This window comes from Thunnus maccoyii, chromosome 6 (assembly GCF_910596095.1).
Source record: "Thunnus maccoyii chromosome 6, fThuMac1.1, whole genome shotgun sequence".
Lineage (NCBI taxonomy): Eukaryota > Metazoa > Chordata > Actinopteri > Scombriformes > Scombridae > Thunnus > Thunnus maccoyii.
In genome coordinates, this window is record NC_056538.1 from 30,326,239 (window position 1) to 30,348,745 (window position 22,507).

The 22,507-nt window shown below is 41.9% G+C and overlaps 1 protein-coding gene and 1 non-coding gene across 4 annotated transcripts; one reads left to right on the plus strand and one right to left on the minus strand.

Moving 5' to 3' along the window:
- Nucleotides 1-353: 353 nt before the first annotated feature.
- Nucleotides 354-14,374, plus strand: LOC121898580 (heterogeneous nuclear ribonucleoprotein L-like). Of its 3 annotated transcripts, none has more exons than XM_042413786.1 (14): nucleotides 354-492; nucleotides 1,683-1,798; nucleotides 2,035-2,272; nucleotides 3,345-3,430; nucleotides 3,770-3,866; nucleotides 5,559-5,631; nucleotides 9,803-9,835; nucleotides 10,654-10,725; nucleotides 11,111-11,358; nucleotides 11,775-11,896; nucleotides 12,049-12,250; nucleotides 12,467-12,524; nucleotides 12,789-12,899; nucleotides 13,719-14,374. In XM_042413786.1, exons 1-14 carry the CDS (start codon nucleotides 415-417, stop codon nucleotides 13,775-13,777), a joined length of 1,593 nt encoding a protein of 530 aa, XP_042269720.1. In that variant the 5' UTR covers nucleotides 354-414; the 3' UTR covers nucleotides 13,778-14,374. The 3 variants fall into 3 exon arrangements, with proteins under 3 accessions (XP_042269720.1, XP_042269721.1, XP_042269722.1); XM_042413787.1 differs by having other exon boundaries at nucleotides 10,657-10,725; XM_042413788.1 differs by lacking the exon at nucleotides 9,803-9,835.
- A 7,541-nt stretch (nucleotides 14,375-21,915) lies between these two features.
- LOC121899585 lies at nucleotides 21,916-22,106 on the minus strand. The gene has a single exon (XR_006096771.1). It is a non-coding gene; the product is annotated as a U2 spliceosomal RNA (small nuclear RNA).
- Between the last annotated feature and the right edge of the window lie 401 nt (nucleotides 22,107-22,507).

Sequence of the window (22,507 nt, forward strand, 5' to 3'; positions counted from 1 at the left end):
AGTTTTCAAACTGCTGGGACTTTTATAAAGCACAAATACACGGAAGAGTCACTGTAAATCAATAAAACTCGTTTGTTTAATGTAGTTTTTTACAAGACCAACCTGCATGTCGGGCAACGTGAATCTGCAAACACACCTCCAGTGATTTAGCAGAAGTGATTTGGCGGAAAGGTGCCTGTAGATGTTTTGTATACATTATTGGATAACTTCTATCACGACGAGTAAAAGCGTCTTCGCGCTTCTTGTCTTCCTATTGGCTGTTACCCGAGTCACAGATAGATTGACAGCTGTCTGAGCCTATCACAGCACGCGGCGCTGTTCTACTGGGCGTGGAAACTAGAGCCTCGTTTCTCTTGACTTTTCCGTCCATTTCAGTTGCTCGTCACTACCATCATCCTTTTTAACCGGGACAACATGGCTACTGCAGCGAGCCGTTACTACAGCGAAGACGGCAGGGCAACGAAAAGACAGAAAACCGACGGAATGGCCACGGTGAGCTTTTTGTGTGTGTGAGCTGCACTGGCGATTAGTTTAACTTACATAACGCCCGTCTCGGTTACTGTTCTTCGTTGAATTTAATTCATTCAGATGTGCGTCGCGAAAAAATGTGTCACGACGCAGGTCAATAAAACTGCCTGAATGAGCCGTTACCGTGCATAACTTGTTTTATTTATGGTCTCTGTTAGTGTTGTGTACTGTACGTGTGTGTCTAACAAGGACACGTCCCTGAAATATATCGTCCATATACAGGTGCTGTACAGTGCTACTGTTCCCCCGCCGGGCCTCGCCTCAGCCCGGCTTTGTTCTAGTGCCGGTAACGTTAGCTGAGTGCTAGCCTTGAGCTAATCAGGGTGTTAAGGCAAGACTGGCCTTCATCAAATCACCAGTTAGTTTGTGTACGACCACGTTTTAGTTTAAATGCACGTTTAATAAATGCGACATCACGTTTGGAGGAAAAGACATTTGGAGAAGAGCAGGTTAAACATTTAAATAATACCCACTCATCCCTGTAATTAACTACCCCATCCCCCCCCCGCCCCAGCTGCACCGAGTCACCTGAGGTTAGTTAGTTTTTTTTGTTTTAAGGCAGACAAGACATTAAGGCACATATTTAACACCAGACAGATACTGGTAAAATATACAAATGGATGGTAGATAAGCTTCACTCTCCAGCCCACAAAAACAGTGCTAATCTACTGGAGTTGGCTGGTAAAATTTGACCGGCGAAGGAAAAAAAAGTAAATTTTGCTCCCTGCTAGACTTGAATGCAGAAGAATAAGCACCAGAAACTATTGGCTTTGTTTCTTAAACTCGTTTCTGAGACTTTCGTTAGTCTTAACGAGAGGACTAGAGCTCACTGAGCAACAGAAACTCATGTAAATGAGCCAGAGTTTCACCTTTAAATAATCCGTTTTTTCACTTGTTGCCTCAGGCCTGTTATAAAACGGCACCTCAAAAATAGCTTAAGTTACACACCTTCTGAAATTTATACACATAATAAACTAAAATAATATAGTACTCTTCCACCAATAACTGTTAGTGCTAAATATGAAAGAAAAGATGGCAGAGGACAACAGGATTGCAGCGGAGAAGGCTTCTCTCTTCTTGTCTCTCACAGAAATACTTAAGTAAATGATCACATTGAATGTGTTTTTACTAATTGTGTGTTTTCTTTGACACAGGGATATGAGGATCCACACAAGACCCTCCCGTCTGTGGTGGTGCATGTCCGGGGTCTGGTGGACGGCGTCACAGAGGCAGACCTGGTGGAGGCCTTGCAAGAATTTGGAGCAATCAGGTAGAGAGAGGAATGTGGAGAGTATGTAAACCAATAAAAGTCCTTTTCACAGTCCAGATTAACAGCACCATTATCTGGATTTCCATACAGCCCTTGGGAAATCATTGGGGGGTTAGTCAGGTGGCAACTTGTAATATTAGTTAAGTTTATAAGTGTAGGAATACAGTGTAGCTGAGTTCACAGCATCCGTCAGTTTGTGCTTTCATTGAACTCCGTCATTGCCTTTTTGTTTTCAGCTATGTGGTGGTGATGCCCAAGAAGCGCCAGGCGCTGGTGGAGTACGAAGACATGAACGGATCATCCACAGCCGTAACTTATGCTGCAGACAACCAAGTTTACATCGCCGGCCACCCGGCCTTCATCAACTACTCCACTAGCCAGAAGATCTCCAGGCCAGGAGACTCCGACGACTCGAGAAGCGTTAACAATGTCCTCCTTCTCACAATCATGAATCCAATCTACCCCATCACCACGGTAAATGCAAAGATTTGGGTTACTATATAGTAATAATAATAATAAACTATTTATATAGCATAATTCATGTATAAAATGCAACAGGAAGTGCTTCATATAAAAGCTGATAGTCGTAGCATTTATAGTAAAACAGTAAAAATAAGATCAAAATGAAATAAAACGAGAGGATAAGACAAGATAAAAACAACCGTTGAGTAAAAACACTTTGGGAGAAAGTAATGGCAAAAACATGTGTCTTATGATTTCGTTTGAAAGTGTCAACAGAGCTGCTTAGACCCTCAGGCAGACTGTTTTGGGGAGTAATTAACGAAGGCTGCCTCTGTGTGTGTTTTTTAGTTCTGACCTCAGGAACAGTCGAGAGGTTTGAGCCAGAGGATCTAAGAGACACAGCAGCAGGCACATATGTCTTAACCATGTCAGATAGATAAGTCAGGGCCAAGCCGTTCAATGATTATAAAACCAAGAATGTAAAGATTTTTAGAGTAATGTGGGTCTTTCTCTGGTTTTCATCAGGACGCGTGCTGCTGTGTTCTGTATAAACTAACTGACCAATAGCTTCTTCTCTCTTATACACAGCAGACAGGGAGATGGTTACAATAGTCCAGATTGCTGGAATTTAAAAGCAAGTATTAATCTGGCATGCTGAAAGATTTTAATAACATGACTTCAATAGTGGCTGTCAACCACTTGGCCCAAGAAGCAGAAAAACAAAACTGTTGACAGAAAGATCTCTCGGGCTGCTTGTAATATCAACCTACCCAGTCAACACATTTCTCTGGTGTTTATAAATCATAATGGGATTGATTTAATCTATAACTTTTTTTTTTTTATTGTGGATATTATGTTTTTGTGAATGTGGTCAGCTGGAATTTAAAATAAAGGGGGGGAGGGAAGGGGAGGATGCATTAAACAAATTGTACGATTTGCATAAAGGTTTCTGTCTGTATTTGAGGGATTCACATTTAAGTATTGACACCCCCTTTATACTTCCGCCATCGTTTGCATGTTTAACCCAGGTCAGATTTGTGTGTTTCTGTATAGTTTTTATCTTAAACTTGGTTCGTTTTCACAGGATGTTCTCTACACTATCTGCAACAACTGTGGTCCTGTCCAGAGAATCGTCATCTTCAGGAAGAACGGCGTACAGGCGATGGTTGAATATCCTTTTTTACCATCTGTGCTATCTGACACGGAGGCCACAATCTGATGGTTGTCTGCAAATTGTGGTCTACTGATGTGTTACCACACACGTACAATAATAATTACTGCTGAATTTTTTAACACGTTTTAATCTTGTTGACAGAATGGCGGTTAGTGCATTTTTATGACAGGAACTTGTCTAGTATGTTACAGCAGTTGGAAACACTTTTTCCCCTTGTATAAACAAACCTGTTAGACACTACATGTTCCCAAACATGTTGGCGTGTTTCGTAATCCTGGTTGTCAAAAGTTAATTAATCCGACTTCCCCCGTCTTCTTCCTTAACCCTGTCGTTACGTTCGACTCTGTGCAAAGCGCCCAGCGGGCCAAGGCGTCGCTCAACGGAGCAGACATCTACTCCGGCTGCTGCACGCTGAAGATCGAGTATGCCAAGGTACTACTGCGAAACACGGCGGATCAACGTTATTAACAACATTGGTGTGGTGGGGACACGACAACATGAAAACCTTTTTATAATATAATTCAAACCAACACAGTAGCCCAGAGTTACAAGACAATAGGGTGCCCATTGTTTTCACTTCCTCTATTTTCATGTGACTTGAATCTCTTTACTATACAGCTGAAACAACTAGTTGCTTGATCAAGTTGTTGATTTACAGACAATATATTGGCAACTGTCTTGATAAATGTTTAGTTCAGTCATTTTTTTTGAAGCAAACAACACAAAAAATGTCTTGTTACAGTTGTGTAATAGTAAACTGAATATCTTTGGGTTTGGGGGACAAAAAGGTTATTTGAAGTCACTTTGGGCTTTAGGATATTTTAATGGGCATTTACCATTTTTCAAATATTTCACTGATCAACGATTAATCGAGCAGTCAAGAACATGGTGGTTAGTTGCTGCCCAACTTTTCTATTTACCATTAAATTAGGTCATTTGAGTTTGTTTATGTAGAAGAGAATATGCAGTTTGACTGTGGTGTAGAAGAAGAAAGATGTACATTTTATCTGGACGAGGGATGTCAGTCGCGGTTAACTTTCGATAGACTGGCGCTCGTTAAGCGGTTAATATTTAAGAAAAGTTTTTTTGTTTGTGAGAGCCGTCCAGCAGTCGGTGGTCAGAGCTAGCTCGTCTGCTCTGGCTAGCTTGACTTTTAGCTCGTCTTTCTTCTCCTCAGTGTTTTTCAAAGCATTTAATGTCACAGTGGCTCTCGATGGTGTAACGTACTCAGGCTCGAGGTACCGAACTAGCTCTTCGCCCTCTACCATACTAATTGGCAGCATATCAGTCACAATCATTCAGCACACCAGCTGGGTGATGGCCTCGACTGGCACGCATCACACTTTCTCCCCCCCGCTAGCAGCGACCTGATCTTTGGCATCGACAGCAAGACATCCTCGGACATGCTTGTTCTTAATCAGCATGGTGCTAGTACCGTATTGGCCCGAATATAAGGCGACCCTGATTATAAGACCTTTCTCCAACAACTGTTTTTGGAAAAATAGGTGTCACTTCTTGAATATAACTTACACCATAGTATCGTTACATACTCGCACTCTCCTACAAGGCTCTTGGAAGCGGTCCAAAATTATTTTCTTTGGCAGTTATCATTTATGAGACAGCCTCTTTTGTCTTTTTGAACTCCTCACCATCTGTCACAGCGGTATTTGGCAGCTTGACATATTTCTAGTTTCTGCAGCAGAGACGTCAGAAGATGCATTGGACTCGTTTTCATGTGACATTTATTTATTTATTTCCTCCATTGCAGGAAAAAAAAACCGTCAGAAACTCCTGCAGGTTAAACTGGACTAACGAAACACTTCTAGTTCTGACACACTCACATTATGAACAGACTTTAAGACAAAGACAAAAGAATACCTGATGTTGTGAACATGTAACCTATAGACCGACATGCGTAACCAATCGAAAAACTGACATCCCTAATCTGGACTATGTGTCCTGAAAGATACGACACTAACGCAGCTGTTGTCGGTTCACTTCTTCTCGGTGATATTTGCACTATAAACAAACTGAATGCTGGTATATCTTTTGTCAGCAAGTTTGAGAGTTTGGTTTTGTATGTTCTTACGTGTGCTGGTATTCATATAAATCATATTTCCGCAGCCCACTCGCCTGAATGTGTTCAAGAACGACCAAGACACCTGGGACTACACAAACCCCAATCTGGGAGGCCCAGGTAACGCCCAAACACTCGCTCAGTGCCGCACACACACGCTTGGTAGCGGATAAACCTGATAACTGTTTTAGGACCCTTACTGCTACTGTGGGGAGTTTCAGCAATGGATGGAGGCAAGATGCTTCACTGATAATGCTACTTAAATGCATTTTAAATTGTTATACTAATGTATTTTTTGGAAGAAACTTGTTTTTTTTGTAGCATTATGACTGAAGTGTAGCTTTGGGTCTCGCTCTAACATTTCTCAAAACACACTATGACCAGGGTTCATATGCAGGAGTGTAATGTTTGGGGGGGAAAATATAAGGACATGATGTGAATAATATCCAGGTTTCAAAGCTTATAACAACCCCAAAAATCCTGTGATAATTAGTGGGCATCAAAGATTTTTACTTGATCAAAGAATGTGAAATAAAAAAAACGTTGTGTGGTGGGAATGGCAGGAACACGTGCAGACAGAAAGATAACATCAAATGTATGTCGTGACTCCTGAACAATGCGGTATATCTCGCACGCAGGTAGTCACCTTACTGAAAGGAAATGTGTGGTGCTCGCGAGCTGTACAATGTGTACAATGTACCGGTTGTTCTTATCTATATCCTGGCTAGCAGTCTTCTTCCTTGTTTCTTTTGGCATGTAGTTTCTCTAGTTTACTTGACCAGAAATGTTTACGTTACCAGTTCCAGTTGTGTAACCGTCAGACGAGACAAGACGGCTGCATTTTATAGGTCTGCGTATGTGTGTGTGTGTGTGCATCCTGTTTCAGCACTCGAGCTATAATTTTTGCACCCTACCCCTTCCTCCATGCAGTATCTTATCAAGGAATGTTAATTGCTATAATTTTTTTTTTTTTTTTTTAAACATCATAATCACTATATGAAATGTGAAGGGGTTAGCATTGATTTCACTGCCGCTAACAGTCTTGCACCTGTTTCCCTGAAGACATTGTCAGAGGAATGATTGAGTGCTGGGTTTATTGGTTGCAACATATTCACAAAAGGCTAGACTGATGAGCCAGACGGACGGTGTGCAGAGTTTTTCCGCCTTGCACACTTTTGTATTACAATACAATGCAAAGCGATGAATGCAGTAGAAAGACCGCAACGGCTGTCTGTCAGTTGTCTCCCTTTCTCCTGCACAAAAAGTCCAAAGTCAACTGACGTGCATTGTTGTGAACACTTAATGCTTATTCCTATTTTGCTCTACATCCTTGTTATATAAGAATATGATTAATAACACAATTTAAGAGTGACATACATACATTTTGCTGTCCATTTTTAAACAGAAATGGCTTCATGTCAGATGTGCCATAGCAATTAAGTATAACAATCAATAAACAGTATTTTACTAACCACGCTTTTGCACAAGATTTTTGTTCAGTGCAGTCACATGATTTTTCGGAGACAGACGTGCTGTTATCTGATCCGATGGACACCTTTTGATAAATGACAGGTGTTTTCATCATCCCCCGAAGAATGCTGTTCACATATTTCACTCAACACCAACCCGTTGCCCAAAGCAAAGTTTTCTTTTCGCCAGCATCGGCTGTTCCTGCCTTCCTCACCACACTGGTTCAGTTTTTTTTTGTTACAGGGTTTTTGAAATTCCTTTCGGTGTAAGATGCACTAACTTAAAAGTTCAAAATGATTAAAAAAAAAAACTAGAAGCAACCACTGGAAATAGATTTCCTTTGCCACGAAGACTGATCCTGGTCTTTACCCACTTCCATCAAATTCTCTTAATTTGTTTGTTTTTACTTGGATTTAAAAAAAAAAATCCCAAAAAACATGAAAAGGAATGATTTTGTCTGAAATGCAAGAACAGGCATGGACCAGCATCAGTAAACTGGCTATCTGCAGCACCATTTAACTACTTACCTCCTCCTTTTTTTTTTTTTTTTTTAAATAAAGTGGTCATTTCAGCAAGTCCAAAAAAAAACAAACAAAACATGCACAGGGATTTGTGCTGGGAGGGAGAGGCAGATACATGCTGACAACACCACCACTCAACAACTACCATCTCAAGTATCCACTTCATCAGTGAAGACACAACCACTATCATACAGAGGGTCAGATGTCCCCCCCCCCACTCCCCTTCCCCTTTCAGATACAAGGGGATAAAACTACAAGACACCACCCATTCCAACATGACGATGTAGGACAGATAGACCGCTCATTTCCTCATTTTTTTCCAACACAAGAGCCGCGATGACAACTCACACTTCTAGAGGGTGGGGAGTTTCGGGCACTGAGCTACACTCGGTCCCTTCCCCCTCCCCTCCTCATTTTTCCTTTACCCATTTTGAGACAAGCGAATGACACATTGAAGCAGGCCAAAGCTTGCAACTACACCCCCACCCCCTACTGTCTACACCCAACGGAGACTGATACCAGAGAAGACACAGCATCCACCCAAACAGAAGTAGTGACAGACATCTTTCAGTACAACAGATGAGCCACACTGATACTAACCAGTCGACCAAGGTCGCATTTTTTTAACAGCCTCGGGCCCTTCCCCCCTCACCCCACCCCTGTACTGTCGTGGGCCCGCACTGCTCATTTACGCTTGTCGACACGAAAAAAACACAACATTCAAGCAACACACCACTCTCTCTCTCCGACACTTGCTGACGTCCGTACCGACTGATCCAATAGATGACTCACACTCCCGAACCGAGCTGTAGCCAGTCACACTGGAGCCAACACAAGACAACTGATGAAGACAAGACACTGCTGACAACACCCTCAAGCACACTCAGAGCCCAGTCAGGCCCATTTTTTTTATTTTTATTTTTTTTGGTTTTACCCCCTTTTAATGTGTTTCCTCCCACATGGAATTCAGCTTTTTCTCTCTTGCTCTTTCTCTTCATCTCATCTTTTTCCTCCTCCCTCTGATTTTCTTACTACATGCATCCCTGTCTAGCTGTCCCTTTTTATTTTTATTTTTTTATTTTTTTTTGAGTGCCGCTTCTTTTTTTCTTAATATTTGAAAGTCTCTAGAACCTGTGTAACACCTTCCATGTGATGCAGGTTTGGCAATTTGCGGCTAAGAGGGGGCCAGCTTCCCAACTGAAATGTGCTCTATGGCAGCCTCAAGGCCTACCAGTGGGCGCTAAGCGGACTATTCCAAAATGGAACAAAAAGGATGGAAAACGCCAACCTAACGAACGGCCAACCCAACCCACCCAATGGGGCGTTTCAGCTTGATAAAACCAGGAATCGATCCTGAAGGTGGAGAGTTGTTTCCCCCCCCCAAAAGAAGGAAATGGATAAGAGTATGGGATGAAATGAATTGAGTGGACAGTGGTGGAACTACTGCAGCAAATGTCTTCCTCCCCACTGTTTGTAAGCATGCAGTAAGTAAATCGAGACCCTCCTCAGGGAACATAACTGCACAGCACCACATGACCCTAAAGTCCAGCACCCAACATCGCCACACAAGACTGACATGACTTCATTGTTTTTTCCCCCCCTCAACCCCCTTCCCCCCCCTCCTTCCAATACAGGCTTAATCTTTCTCTTTTCTGCAAGAGGGGTGATGGTTGTGGTTCTGTTGAAACCTGCATTTCTAACGTCACTTAAACCTACTAGTACCTGTTTGTTCGCTGTCTTGTCACTCCCTCTTTTTGGGGCAGTATTACAGCAATCAGGAATCTTGTCTGTGTGGTTCCCTGGACTGTGTGATAGTTTCTTTTGGGGAGTTTGTAAAAAAAAAAAAAAAAAAAAATCTATTGAAGGGATGTGAACGTTTTCTAAGGGCCATGAAATACCTCCATATTAATTAATATAGGGTATGCTTGACCCATAACTGTCACATAGTGTCACATACTGGGGAAGCCACGAAAGCTTTTCATCCAGCGGCAGTTGCTGCTAGTTTCCAAACACGAGCTGTTTTTTGTTTTTTTTTTAAATATTTTTTTGGCTGCCAAATTATATTTTTTTTTAAAAAATCTCAAAAGAGCCCGGTTGGTCACTTGCAAAGATACCAACCCAAACGCATTTCAAAGTAAAATCATTTTGTCTGCATTTATTCTGAAATATTTCTACATGAGGTTAGGCAGTTAAGAGTGTTTTTACTGCACTCTCAGTATTTAAACTGGGGTTATTTCATATTTGCCTGATTAACTTGGCTTCCATTCTGATGTGTGTATGATTATTGTGTACCTGTACAGATGGTGATGCAGATGGCAATGGGAGCAATGCAGGTGTGTGTGAGCGTACAAACCTTTTTATTTTTTTTTTTTAAATTTAGCCATTTGTGATACTTAACCAAGAGTGAATTTGTTTGATATATATATATATTTACCCCCCTTTTCACCCTAGATCATCCGCATCCACCTCATCTTTGCCATTCCCCTCCCCACCCCTCCCTCCCCACCTTGTTCCACTTTATATGCTAAAGCACTTCTACCATTGTGGATGTTTTTCGTCCTGGGCTTGTGTTTTTGGGGGTCATTTCTTTTTATATTTTTTTTTTTACTATCAGTCTTGCCATCTGTAACATCCCCATGCCTCCCTCCCCATATAACCCTCAACACATTTTAATACAAGATTTAATGACTAAGATAACTCCAGTTGCTTGGTTTTGATTGTTGTAGCTTGCCTGGAGTATAACGTAGGTAGAGGGTTGTACTGTTCTGGGCTGGTATGGCTGTTACAGGCAAGATGAAATCTTGAAATGCATGCGTCTGTATTCCCTTTTTTTTTTTTTATAAAGTTGCCCTTTTATGGTGTGAAGTCTGGGGGGAAGATTCTGCCATCAAAGTGTCAAGTTTACAGTTTTCTAACACATATTTCAAACTATGTGAGGACATAAGAAGTGCATTTGTTAGCTTTTCTAGATATGAATCTTTTTTTTTTTTTTTTTTTAAATGCATCAGGCATCTCATGGTCATGTAGTGATTTACAGTCAAGTCTTGTCTTTCTGGTCTCTTCTCGTCATATTTATGTGCCACTCTTCTTTCTTTCTCCACCTTTTTTCTCTTGTACTTTTTTTTTTTTTTTTGTCTTCCTGTTCTCATAGAAGATGTGAATGCCAACCCCAACAAGCGCCAGAGACAGCCCGCTCTGCTGGGCGATCACCCTCCAGAGTACGGTAAGGCTGTCACGCCCCTGGAGGAAAAAGGAAAAACACTGAGACAAAATACAGTGTTTGTTGTTTTGTTTTTTTTAATAAATACAGTAGAAGTTTTAAATGATTGCATTTCCAGAAACTACTAGAAGTATTCTGTGCAGACAGTCTGGATTATTAAATTTATTATATTATGAATTTATTAATGGGTCCTCCACACAGTAGCAGTTAAGTGGTGCTGTGTTGTAATTTTTAACTGACTCTACTTATGTTTTATTTATATTAAAAGGGACCAAATTGTTTTTTTCCAACTCGCTTCTAGAAAAGAAATGTCTCCAGTGAGCCGACCTCTCCTTGCTTGATCAGTAGTTTATTTTCCGTATCTCTCTCCGTTTGCTTCGTCGTTCAGGAGGTGGTTACCACGGCTACGACGAGAGCTACGGATCCCCGCCCTACGAGGGTCGCCGCATGGGTCCGCCGATGAGAGGGCGCGGAGGAAGGAGCTACGGGCCAGGCTACGGACCTCCTCCCCCTCCTCCCGGCGAGTACGGCGCCCACGCCGATTCTCCCGTGGTCATGGTGTACGGACTGGACCCCGTCAAGATGAACGCCGACCGCGTCTTCAATATCTTCTGTCTCTACGGCAACGTAGAGCGGGTCAGTATCTGAGAGGACGTTGTTATACTAACATGTCGCTGAGAGTTTTCATCTCTTCGTTGGTTTCGTAATCTAAAAGTCATCAGCAGGTTGAGGAATGTTGTTACAGTCAGAATAAAACAAAAGATCGTCATCTGGAAGACAGTCGTTTTGAGCAGAAGTGAATCAGCTTTTCAGGGACGTGGGTGGAGGTTTTGCTTCATCTTGGTATTGCCAAGGAAAACATTAGCTTTGAAACGTAGCCATCCATAACCACACACACACAAACACTACACTCTTGTTCCAAGCCATCATCTCAAATCCTACAATGGGTGTGTGCAGATTAATCTTTTTCTTTCTCTTTAGGGCAGGGCGGGTCGGCGTTGTGTTTTTCTTTAGAAATCCAGTCAATGCTGTCTGTTGTCTCTCGTCTGTAGGTGAAGTTCATGAAGAGTAAGCCCGGGGCGGCCATGGTGGAAATGGGAGACTGCTACGCCGTAGACCGCGCCATCACTCACCTCAACAACAACTTCCTGTTTGGACAGAAACTCAATGTGTGGTGAGTTCAGCCCCCCGATGCAGCTCCAGCAGCATCTCCAGTGTGCAGAAGTAGCAAACTACTGACACTGTAGATTAAAACTACTGAATTAGTAACATCAGACAAAACTGAAAATGTAATTTTTAAGATTTTATAATCATCCCTCCCTGCAGTGTGTCCAAGCAGCAAGCCATCGTACCCGGTCAGTGCTACGAGCTGGACGACGGCTCCAGCAGTTTCAAGGACTTTCACGGCTCCAGGAACAACCGGTTCACCTCACCAGAACAGGCGGCCAAAAACCGCATTCAGCACCCGAGCAACGTGTTGCATTTCTTCAACGCACAGCCAGACGTCACGCCAGAGGTTTTCTCTCAGGTCTGTAGGAAGAGCAAATGAGTTTGTATATTGAGTTTTATTTCACATAAAACCGGCACACAATCGCTTTTTTGTTTATTTAAGACAACAGAAAGAATTTCTGATCTATTGCTGATTTATTGCAATTGAATATGTTTGGAGCCAAGTATAAAAATATGTACCAAACCATTTAGATAATTATGTTGCGGTCTCTAATGAATGTTGTGTTCTTTACAGATTTGTGATGAGATTGGTGTCAAGTGCCCCGTTAACGTCAAAATGTTCACAGGAAAGAGTAAGCTGCTTCGATTCTGCTTATTAATACACGATTGTTTTTATTGTCACTCAACATAAAGAAACGTTATAATAACCAAATGTGACCATAATTTCTTAATGACAAAAGTAACTAATAGTTACACAAAACAAGAAGTGTAATATTAGTGTTTTAGAATCAGACATTTTAACAAAACTAGCAGTGAAGCTTGATGTAGACAAACATTTAAAGCAGGACTAAAAATTATATTATGTTCCTGTATCTGAATGTGTTTGTGACCACCAGGTGGTGCAGCTCCCAGTGACCGCAGCGCTTCAGGCCTTCTAGAGTGGGAGTCCATCAACGACGCCATGGAGGCTCTGGCCATGATGAACCACTACCAGATGAAGAATGCAGGTACGTGTAGGACACAGATTGAGCAGTAGACTGAGCCTCAGTGATGCAGGAAATCTCTAAACAAACAAAGACCAAAAGCAGCTATTGTTTTTTTTAAGAAATGCAAGTGGCTGCATTAGTACGAGCCTAGTTTCAGGTACCGTTCAGTTTTGAGTAACACATCTGTGAGTTTAAAGGCTTATCCGACACGCGCTGCTGCTGCTGCCGCGGTGTGTGTGTGTGTATATATATAATGCTGCAAGACAAGATTTACTACTCTGCAAAGTCATTACAGAGACAACCGTTTTATCTTCCATCGCAAAGATCTCAAGGTAAACCGCAAAAAATACTGCGAACGTACCAGCCAGGAATTCACGTTGCAGCCAGATGATGTTACATTACATCGTAGTAAAAGTTTAACGGGTTCAGTAGTTTCTGGGTCGGTTCTTTTGTGTGTCAGGTGAGTTAATGTGCAGTGCCTTCATTGAAATGAATGAGGGGCTGCATGTTTGTCACTCACTCTAACCACCTAAAAAGTCATTATGAGATGGAAAAATTACTTTACTAATACATTTTTACATAATATATGCAAACAGTGAAGTAGAACTCTTGTAATTAAGTTGGAAGCAATGTTCCATGTTAGTCATATTTTGCTTTTTGTAGTTGTAACATCAGATTACTGGAGCAACTTGGACGAGAGCAGATTTATACTAAGATGTAAACATGATAATTGTGTTAAATAAATAAATAAATTCACCCGGAGGAAGATTGATTTATTCCACAGGTGATGTTAGTTGTTCTCTAATCATCTCCTTCTCTCTCTGTTTCTCTTTTTTCTAGCTGGTCCTTACCCCTACACCCTCAAACTGTGCTTCTCCACCGTTCAGCACGCCAACTGAGAACACCTCATCTCCAGGATAAAAGAAAAAATTGGTCCACCATTCTCATGTTCATATGTACTTAGACCATGACTGCTTGCGACACAGCTGGGGAACATTTTTATTTTCCAAAACACCTCAATTACTGTGAAATATATATAACCTTTTTCACAACGCAGTTGATCCCGAAAGTGAAAGAAACTCGTATATTTGGTATATTAATCAGACTAATCAAAATTCTACCAGGCATTTAAAAATGTTTTGATATTTATGCCCCAGATGTGGTTTATAGAGTATCAGTACCTGTGTGTCTTCAATGTTCAGTTGCCCTTTTTACTTTTTGTATTATGCTTATACAGTAGCCTGATGTGAGAAAGTATATTTGAGAGAAGTGGTTTTATGCTCAGGTGGGTCAGTGGCAGTGGACAACATGGTTTTGTATAAGAGTTGTCTTTTTGAAACTTTTTATTATAGCTTACTTTTTTTTTTTTCTTTTTGTGTTTATTTTAATTGCTGCCTATTGAGTTCTGAGTCTCCGTGTCTGATATGCAGATGGAGAGTGTTTTGTTGTAAGAAAATAAAAAATTAAAAATAAAAAAAAAAACAATTTCAAGTTGATTTTGTGTCTTCTGAACTTTACTGTCTTGCGTAAGTGTGATCCAGTCTGTTTTGTCAGTGTATTTGGCTTTCAGACTCGATACTAAACCCACATGTTCAGTTTACCTGCTAAACAACCAGATAAAGATCAAACTGATGGTGTTTGATTGTGGACTATTGAAGCCCAAATGTGGTTTAAACAGTGCAACAAAACACTAAAACCATAAAAAGTGACTGGACCGGTAAAACAGTGTATTGGCTAACCACATGTATGAATTATACACTAAAATACAGACTTCAGTTAGCATATAAAGGCTGGTAACCACAAGGCGGAGTCATAGTTTAATTGACTTTGTTACTTATGTTAAGACACTGTGATCTATCAGACATTTGAAGATGTCTCAGAGGCTTTTTTCAATGTTTTTAGTTTTATAATTCAGAATAAATTTTGTGGAGATTTGTAGCTTTATGTTTATACCTTTTTTTATTTTTAGATATAGTAGCTGCAAACTTATTAGATCTCAAACTGCTGCTCCTACCATAAACTTTGCCATCAGGATTCTCGTAGACACGCAACCGGAGTGCATTTGCTGGAACTATACAGTATAAACTCGCAGAGCGCTTTATTAAGAACACCATATTAAATACTGCGTAAGTCCTCTCTTTGCTCTCAAAACAGCCTCAGGTCTTTGTGTCATGGATTCCGCAAGATGTTGGAAATGTGCCCTTGTGATTCTGGTTCTTCGTGAGATGATTGCATCACATTATTTCTGCAGACAGTGACAGTTTGTCAGCAGCATATCATGCTTCAAATCTCCTGTTGTACCACATCCCAAAGTTATTGCATTCAGGTCTGGTGACTGGCAGATATTTCATTTGCAACCGCTTTCACGGTGGTTGGATGCCAGTCAAAGCATGACAAAAGACCAGTAAGTATGATAACATGACCCGCCTTACTCTGCCTCTGATTGGCTAGTACTCGCCATCCTAGGGAGGAAAAAAAAAAAGTCTACAGTGAGCGTAGGCGGTTGCGCGTTCTGATTGGTCCAGAGTCTGCAGTCACTGTAGACTGCCAATCATTGAGCTCCGGGCGTCACGTGACCGACTGTAGACAATTGAGCCTTCTGATTGGCCGAGAGTCTACACTCATGTCGATATGCACATTTGAATTTAGCTTAAATGCAAAACGTACAGTATTTTTGGTAAGATCATCACATGACCATCACTCATTAATAAATAGGTAATTAACTCTAATTCAGTGTTTCAGTGGTCAGTATTTTTGAGGTTTTACACCATTCTTTTTTTAATCATTTTTCCCCGTTGTTTCTTTTACTGTGTTTTATGTTACCTGTAAAGCAGCGCTGCCTCCCAGGTTATAGTTAAGGCATGAGTATATAGAACATGATAGAGGGGTGTACTGACTGTAAACATGACATGCACACTCTTGTTTTGCCATAAGCAAAACCTCTTAAACTTAGCCAAAGGGAAGAAGTCAATTATTATTCAGGTCAAGTCAATTTTATTTATATAGAGCCAAATCACAACAGAGGTGATCTCAGGGTATTTTTCACATAGAGCAGGTCTAAACCAAACTCTTTAATTTACAGAGACTCAACATTCCCTCATGAACAAACACTTGGCAATAGCAGTAAAGAAAATAAGAAAAGCTGAAAAGTGGATTAAATGTCAGATGCACGTTAAACAGTCTGTGTTGTAGGACCAGGACCGAGAGAACTCTTGTAATCAGGGTTTAGCAGTTATCAGCCTGCTCTGACACTTCCTCCTCTTCCTCGCTGTGTGCTAAATGTGTATCAGTGACCTGTTGTACACCACCGTTCATTGTTATATTAGTAATTAATATATAAATATAATATTTTTGTTGTTGCTGCTGTTGTTGTATCTAAGTGTCTTTCAGTAGCTACAACTGGAGATGTCTTAATACTGATGACAAAACTAAATTGATATATTTTGTATAATGTGTCCTGTGTGTTTTCTGCTTTGTACTGTTTGTTATTGTGCTGTTATATGGTTTAATTGTAAGGGACTGCAGATAAAAATGAGCTTTAAGCTAAATCTGGTGCAATACATCAAATGTTAACATTTATGTTTAACACTCTAAATGGTCCGCATAAATACAATACAAATATATGATTCCAGCGTGATTGACAAGTACAGATCAGAGGTGACAAACCAACATACAAAGGTAGAGATTGTAAATTAGTGAGTGAAAGAAAACCTCACTGAATATGCAGACAACATAACATGTTGTATGTATGTATGCATGTGTATATACAGTGGCTATTGATGAGATGTGGGCAGGCCAGCAGCGACACCTAGAGTGCATCCAGGATCCTCCAGAGATGAACATGTATGGGGTGACACATACCACAACCATCAACAACGCGGGTGTGTCCTACTACACGTCAGCCTAGAAGGATTCCTCAAAGCTCTGCCACACATGATTCCAGGTACACAAGTGTAGTCTGTATACTTGTAACAAACGAAACATGTGACGTCGTCGTTATTCTGATACCTTTTATTGTGATTTTCAACAAAAACTTACTGAAAAAATTGTGACTGTGTGCCATAAAGTTACTGGTGTAAATTTTAAATGATCTTTGCCACCTGTACCAAGTCAGAGCCACACAGAAAGCTCAGGTCACTTTATTGGAATCCCAGCAACCTTTACACAGTGAGTTTAATTTGCTCCCCTCAAGGTGGAGGTTTTACCAGCCTACAGGTGACACTAACAGATATACAAGGTCTTTATTCCATCAGCTACTGGTTTTTTTAAACAGACTGGGACTGTGACTATCTGCGGCTGTGATACGCTGCCCCCCATCAGTCTTTCATTCTTGTGGCTTCTTCTGATGGTTATGGTGACAAGTGACGACAACAGTAATGTTGGCGCACTTGTGTTTATGTGTGTATGTATGTATATATGATATGTATATATTGTATGGACACCATTTTTACTGCTGTTTGCAAGACAACATGCCCCTCTGGGACATTAAAGCTTCACTCTACTCTACTCAGGTCCCCACTGCTGCACAGCCCTATCAGGTTTATCTGAGAAGTGGTATTGTATGGTGGAACTCAGACAGGAGCTCGGATGCCGTATTTGGTGACAAAGGACGGCGCCACAGGACCTACTTGGCGCCGCTGATTGACCACCTCAATATCTTGCTGTCAGCAGCTGTTCGGAGAGACTGTGGAGGAGAATTTCAAGGCCCCTGCTGATGTCTCTTCCAACGAGCTGCTTGGGTTGGAGTGCCTGTTCAGCCAGAACACGGGTAAATCTGGACCCTTCTCTCTTCAGGACATCATCAACGATGGACCTGGTCCAGAGGAAGAGGTGGACAGCCCAATCCAGATGCAGAGGCAGACGAGGCGTACGAGGAGGCACATGATGATGTGCTGGATGCCGCTTTGCCCCACATTACGCTCACCAGCGGCAAAACCTCCACTGTTCACCCCCTGGCCTTTGTGAGCCACCGTCCAGCCGAAGCAGCCTGGGTCCACTAGCCAGCCCACGGAGTCCCCGTCCACAAGCAGGGGTCATGATTATCCCTTGGAATCACCTCTGGCTGACTCTCCTGTAAGTGATATTCACATTATTTGCAAAGAGTGTAAATGAGAACAATTTGTTTTACATGTTTTTTATATTGGTTATATGTTTTAACAGTACTTTGTACACAATATTAACCAAATGTTTTGTACGCATTACGTGTTGCAGGTGGAGCTAGAGGGTCTGTGGGAAAACCCCAATGGCATCCTATCTGCCGACATATTTACTGGCTCAAAGAGGACACAGAAAGAGGGCCGATCACTGGCCTGTTAAAGAGGTGACAGGTGATGAAATCAGACCGCGTGTGGTTTTACCCACCAGAGCCTCCCAGCTACGTCAGGGGTGGTCTGCCAACTCCACAGCTCTTTTTTCGGAGCCGTGTCTTTGTGTGGCGCCCTGTTGGCGTGTGGAGGTGATGTGGGCAGAGGACAGACTGTGTACCTCTACCAGTCTGGCTACCACACCGGGGTATTGACTTTTTCCCAGTTATATTAGTAATTGTTGGATTTGTTGTGTAGATTAAGTGTCACAGACAGAAGACAACAGAAAATAATACACTGCTGTTGAACTTTATTTTACATTGCAGGTACGTCACGTCTGTGATGTATCCGGTTGGTACACTATGCTGACGGAGGTCCTGTGCTGTGGACAGTGCCTCAAAGCAGCCAGGAGCGGCGAAGGTAGCAAGATGGGTCGGTGGCTTGCATGAGATCCCGCTATTTTATCACAACTTAGTAACGCTAATCAAGCTATGTTCCCTGCCATCCTCACCAGCAGGTGAGTATACTGAACATAATGTGTGCATTTAACAAACTTGAAAGTAGTCACTCAGATCAACCTCAACATATTGATTGTGATTCTACTTACAGGCGTGGTGTGGACAGGAATGTCGTGCGCCTCCTGAGGGACCGGACCGAAGGGAACACTATGGTCAAGGTGTGGCGGCTGATACGGGAGAATCACGTTGAGGAGTACCTTCAATGTGAGGAGCTGTACACCACACTCCTCATGACTGTAGCAGAACCCGAAGGGATTGCGTCTGCATTTAGACACACATTCCAGCCTCCACCTCCTCCAAGAGAGCTTCCCTCCGCGCGGCTCTTGCGCCACGCCTTCCTGCTGGCAGAGGCTGACAATGTGCAGGATCACCGGAACCAGATCCTCTCCACTTTTGGCACTGTGCTGAAAATGGATTCCACCAAGAAAGTATGTCAATAAAAACAATAATAATAATGCCAAACTGTATGATGCAAAACATATTGCAGTATTGTTTTGTTTTTATTCATTTTTACATTTTCACACTGCTGTAAAATGATTTAACAGAGGTTATCACAATATGCAAATTTGGTATATTTTTTAGGTGGTGAAGAAGCTGTCTGGGGAGGGTAAAGGCTCAGCTGAGTGGTTCACCAGCACCGGAAAGGAGCACTCCAAAATAGTTTCATTTGTGCTGACCTGCGAGGAGTCCACTGAGAAGCTGGAACCGATGTGCCGTGGAGTCATGGAGAGGTTTCGGTTGGCAAATCAACCTGTGCCTAAAATCTTGTATGTGGACCGTGGGTGTTGCCGTGCGCAGGGCCTGTCAGCGGTGGAGACTTTGTTCCAGCCTTGGGTGGACAATGGGATGGTTGTGCATCTGAACATCTTCCACTGGATCCACCGGTTTGACGCAGCCATACGCACAGAGTCTCACTCCAAGTGCGCTGCATTCAAGTCTGCGTTAGCTGGGGCCCTGGACCTGGAGTTGCTCATCAATGCCGTCAGAGCCAAGGACCCGGCAACGCTGAATTCCGTCTCCGATACGGATGTTGTCCGCCTGTACATTTCCAGGGAGCAGCTCAAACACCATGTGCGAAGGGAGGGTCACACTCAGTGCTAAGGAAACATTCCAGCTCATCCACCTGGCCATTGAGGAGCTGAAAGGTCCCGCTGGGCTGGACAAGAGCGGAGTGAGCCTCTTCAAAACACCTGGTATAAAAAACCTCAAACAAAAAAGTTATTACAACATAGATATGGATGGTCTAGTGTAAAAAGTAAATCTAACACACTGTATGTATGTATGTATGTCTGTGTATTTACAGCGGCCAGTAATGAGATGTGGGCAGGCCAGCAGCGACACCTGGAGTGCATCCAGGATCCACCAGACATGTGCATGTATAGAGTGGCACATACCACAACCATCAACAATGTGGATGTGCCCTTCTACAAATGTCTGCGAGGAAGCAACAGCCTGGAAGGATTCCACAATACTCTGCCACACATTGCAGGTACGTCACATCTGTGATGTATCCGGTTGGTACACTATGCTGACGGAGGTCCTGTGCTGTGGACAGTGCCTCAAAGCAGCCAGGAGCGGTGAAGGTAGCAAGATGGGTCAGTGGCTTGCATAGGATCCCACTATTTTATTACAACTTAGTGATGCTTATCAAGCTATGTTCCCTGCCATCCTCACCAGCAGGTGAAGATACTAAACATAATGTGTGCATTTAACAAACTTGAAAGTAGTCACTCATGCATCCAGGATCCACCAGACATGTGCCTCTACCACCTCTACCATCACCGGACCTGAGCCCTCCTTCTCTGCATCTACGGTAACCCCTGAGATTGCTGGCCCCTCTACACAGCCCATAATGCCTGCCAGTCAGGCTACCTCTGGGATTGCTGGTCCGCCTACATCACTCCCTCCAACTCTGCCCATAATGAACGCTACTCAGACCACTACCACATCAAGCAGGACTAGCAGTACTGCATTCTGGGTGAGAGCTACACAATACAAGCATAAGATGAAGGAACAGTCCACAGAAATAGGACGCAAACTGTCGCAGGTGCAGAATTTCCCTCTCTGTACACTCATAAAAAAAATACACACACAAAAAAAGACTTTCTGCCCTGTAAAAATGATGTCCACATCAAAAGGTCTGGACAACTACAAACACTTCACCTCTGTTGTTGACAAGTTGGAGGAATGAGCTGTAAATAAATCTGTAAATATGGTACAGTTGCATTGTGTATATTGTAAATAGTTTTCATTTTCATTAGATTTCATTAATTATATTCAATGATATGTCTTAACTGTAGTGTTGTGGTGTTGTAAACAATTTGTTAAATAAGGTGATCTGGAGTAAGGATTCTTTATCTGTAAATAATTGCATCTCAACTGGACAAATTGTAAATAGTTTTCATTTTTATGACATTTCATTCTTAATCATTGTTCAATGATACTTAATTGTCAACACTGTAGTGCTGTGTTTTTTTTTCTAAGTGTTCCCTCACTACTCCTGAAATCTCCTGTAGACTCCTGCAAGACCAGAGAAAGGAAAAAGACAGAAGAACAGTGAGAATTTTAATTAAACTTTATTATAAAATTTGTTATTGTCTCACCTAACAGTCACTTTTGAAACAGTTGCAGGGTGTAAAGACCAAGAACCATTGACAGATTATCTGTCATTTGTACTGTACATTTGAATGTAATGTTAACTCTGTACTACATAATGTATTGATTTGCTAATTTTTTGTCAAGGTGTAAGGTACAATTAAGTATTTCCAGATTCTTCTCTACTTCACTGAGTAACAGTTCACTTCCTTACAGCTGCTCTGTTCACAACAGAGCTGTCTGACAAATTAATTAGAACCTGATTCACAAAGTCTGAATTAAATAAATAAAAGTTTTGTCAATACTTCACTTCAGTTTTAATAGTATAGACTGTATTGAACAAAATAACTATAATGAAAGCTGTAAAACCATTTACAGTATATTGTGTTTCATGACAGAGTCAGATTGAATCCATTCATATAAATATCAGTATCAACACCTGCTCAGCAGATGGCGCCATTGACACAAACAACTTGACTGTGGACTGTCATTCAATCACATCTCCAGCAAAATGCACTACAGTACAGTTCATCCCCTTTAAAAGCATTTAGCTGATGCTATTTGGCGCTTTGTTTATGTAAATGACTTTATATTCTATATATCTTTATTTTCACAACATTAGGGGGGTGCACCGTTCCTACAAGTACTGCAATACCAGGTCGATGCGCGGAGTGGACGGAGCAAGCCCCTATTCCATCTCCCTATTCCAAAAATCAATTTAATATATGGTCCCCGGGTAGGGGACGTATCAGATATTAAACTGATAAGAACAGATACTACACTTGATCTTAGCCAAAAGGCCGAGAAGCGATACTGAGATCACGTCGGAGAAAGGAGGGAGTTCTCCTCACAGTCCCCCTCACTGACGGGTCTAAACCTGCAGCAACAGTCCGACAGCAGCGGGTGAAGTAACAGATAAAACACGCTGAACAACAGTCGGAGAAAAAGCAAATTCGTTATAAAGTCGCTATAAATACAGTTTATTAAATCAAACGTAATGTCTCCTCCGCGCTTCACGGTCACGTGGTGCGTTTTCGTCCAATAGGAGCGTAAAGCAGGAGGCGCTTCTTTACAACGTAAAGCTGCCATGGAAACGAGTCGTTTCTATTATTCACTGATGTTCATGTTCACACATTAAAAACTGATCAATTACTGAGTCCTCTGCGCCTAAAAAGCTCTTTTTTAAATGGCTGTGTCCATTTTGAACAACAAA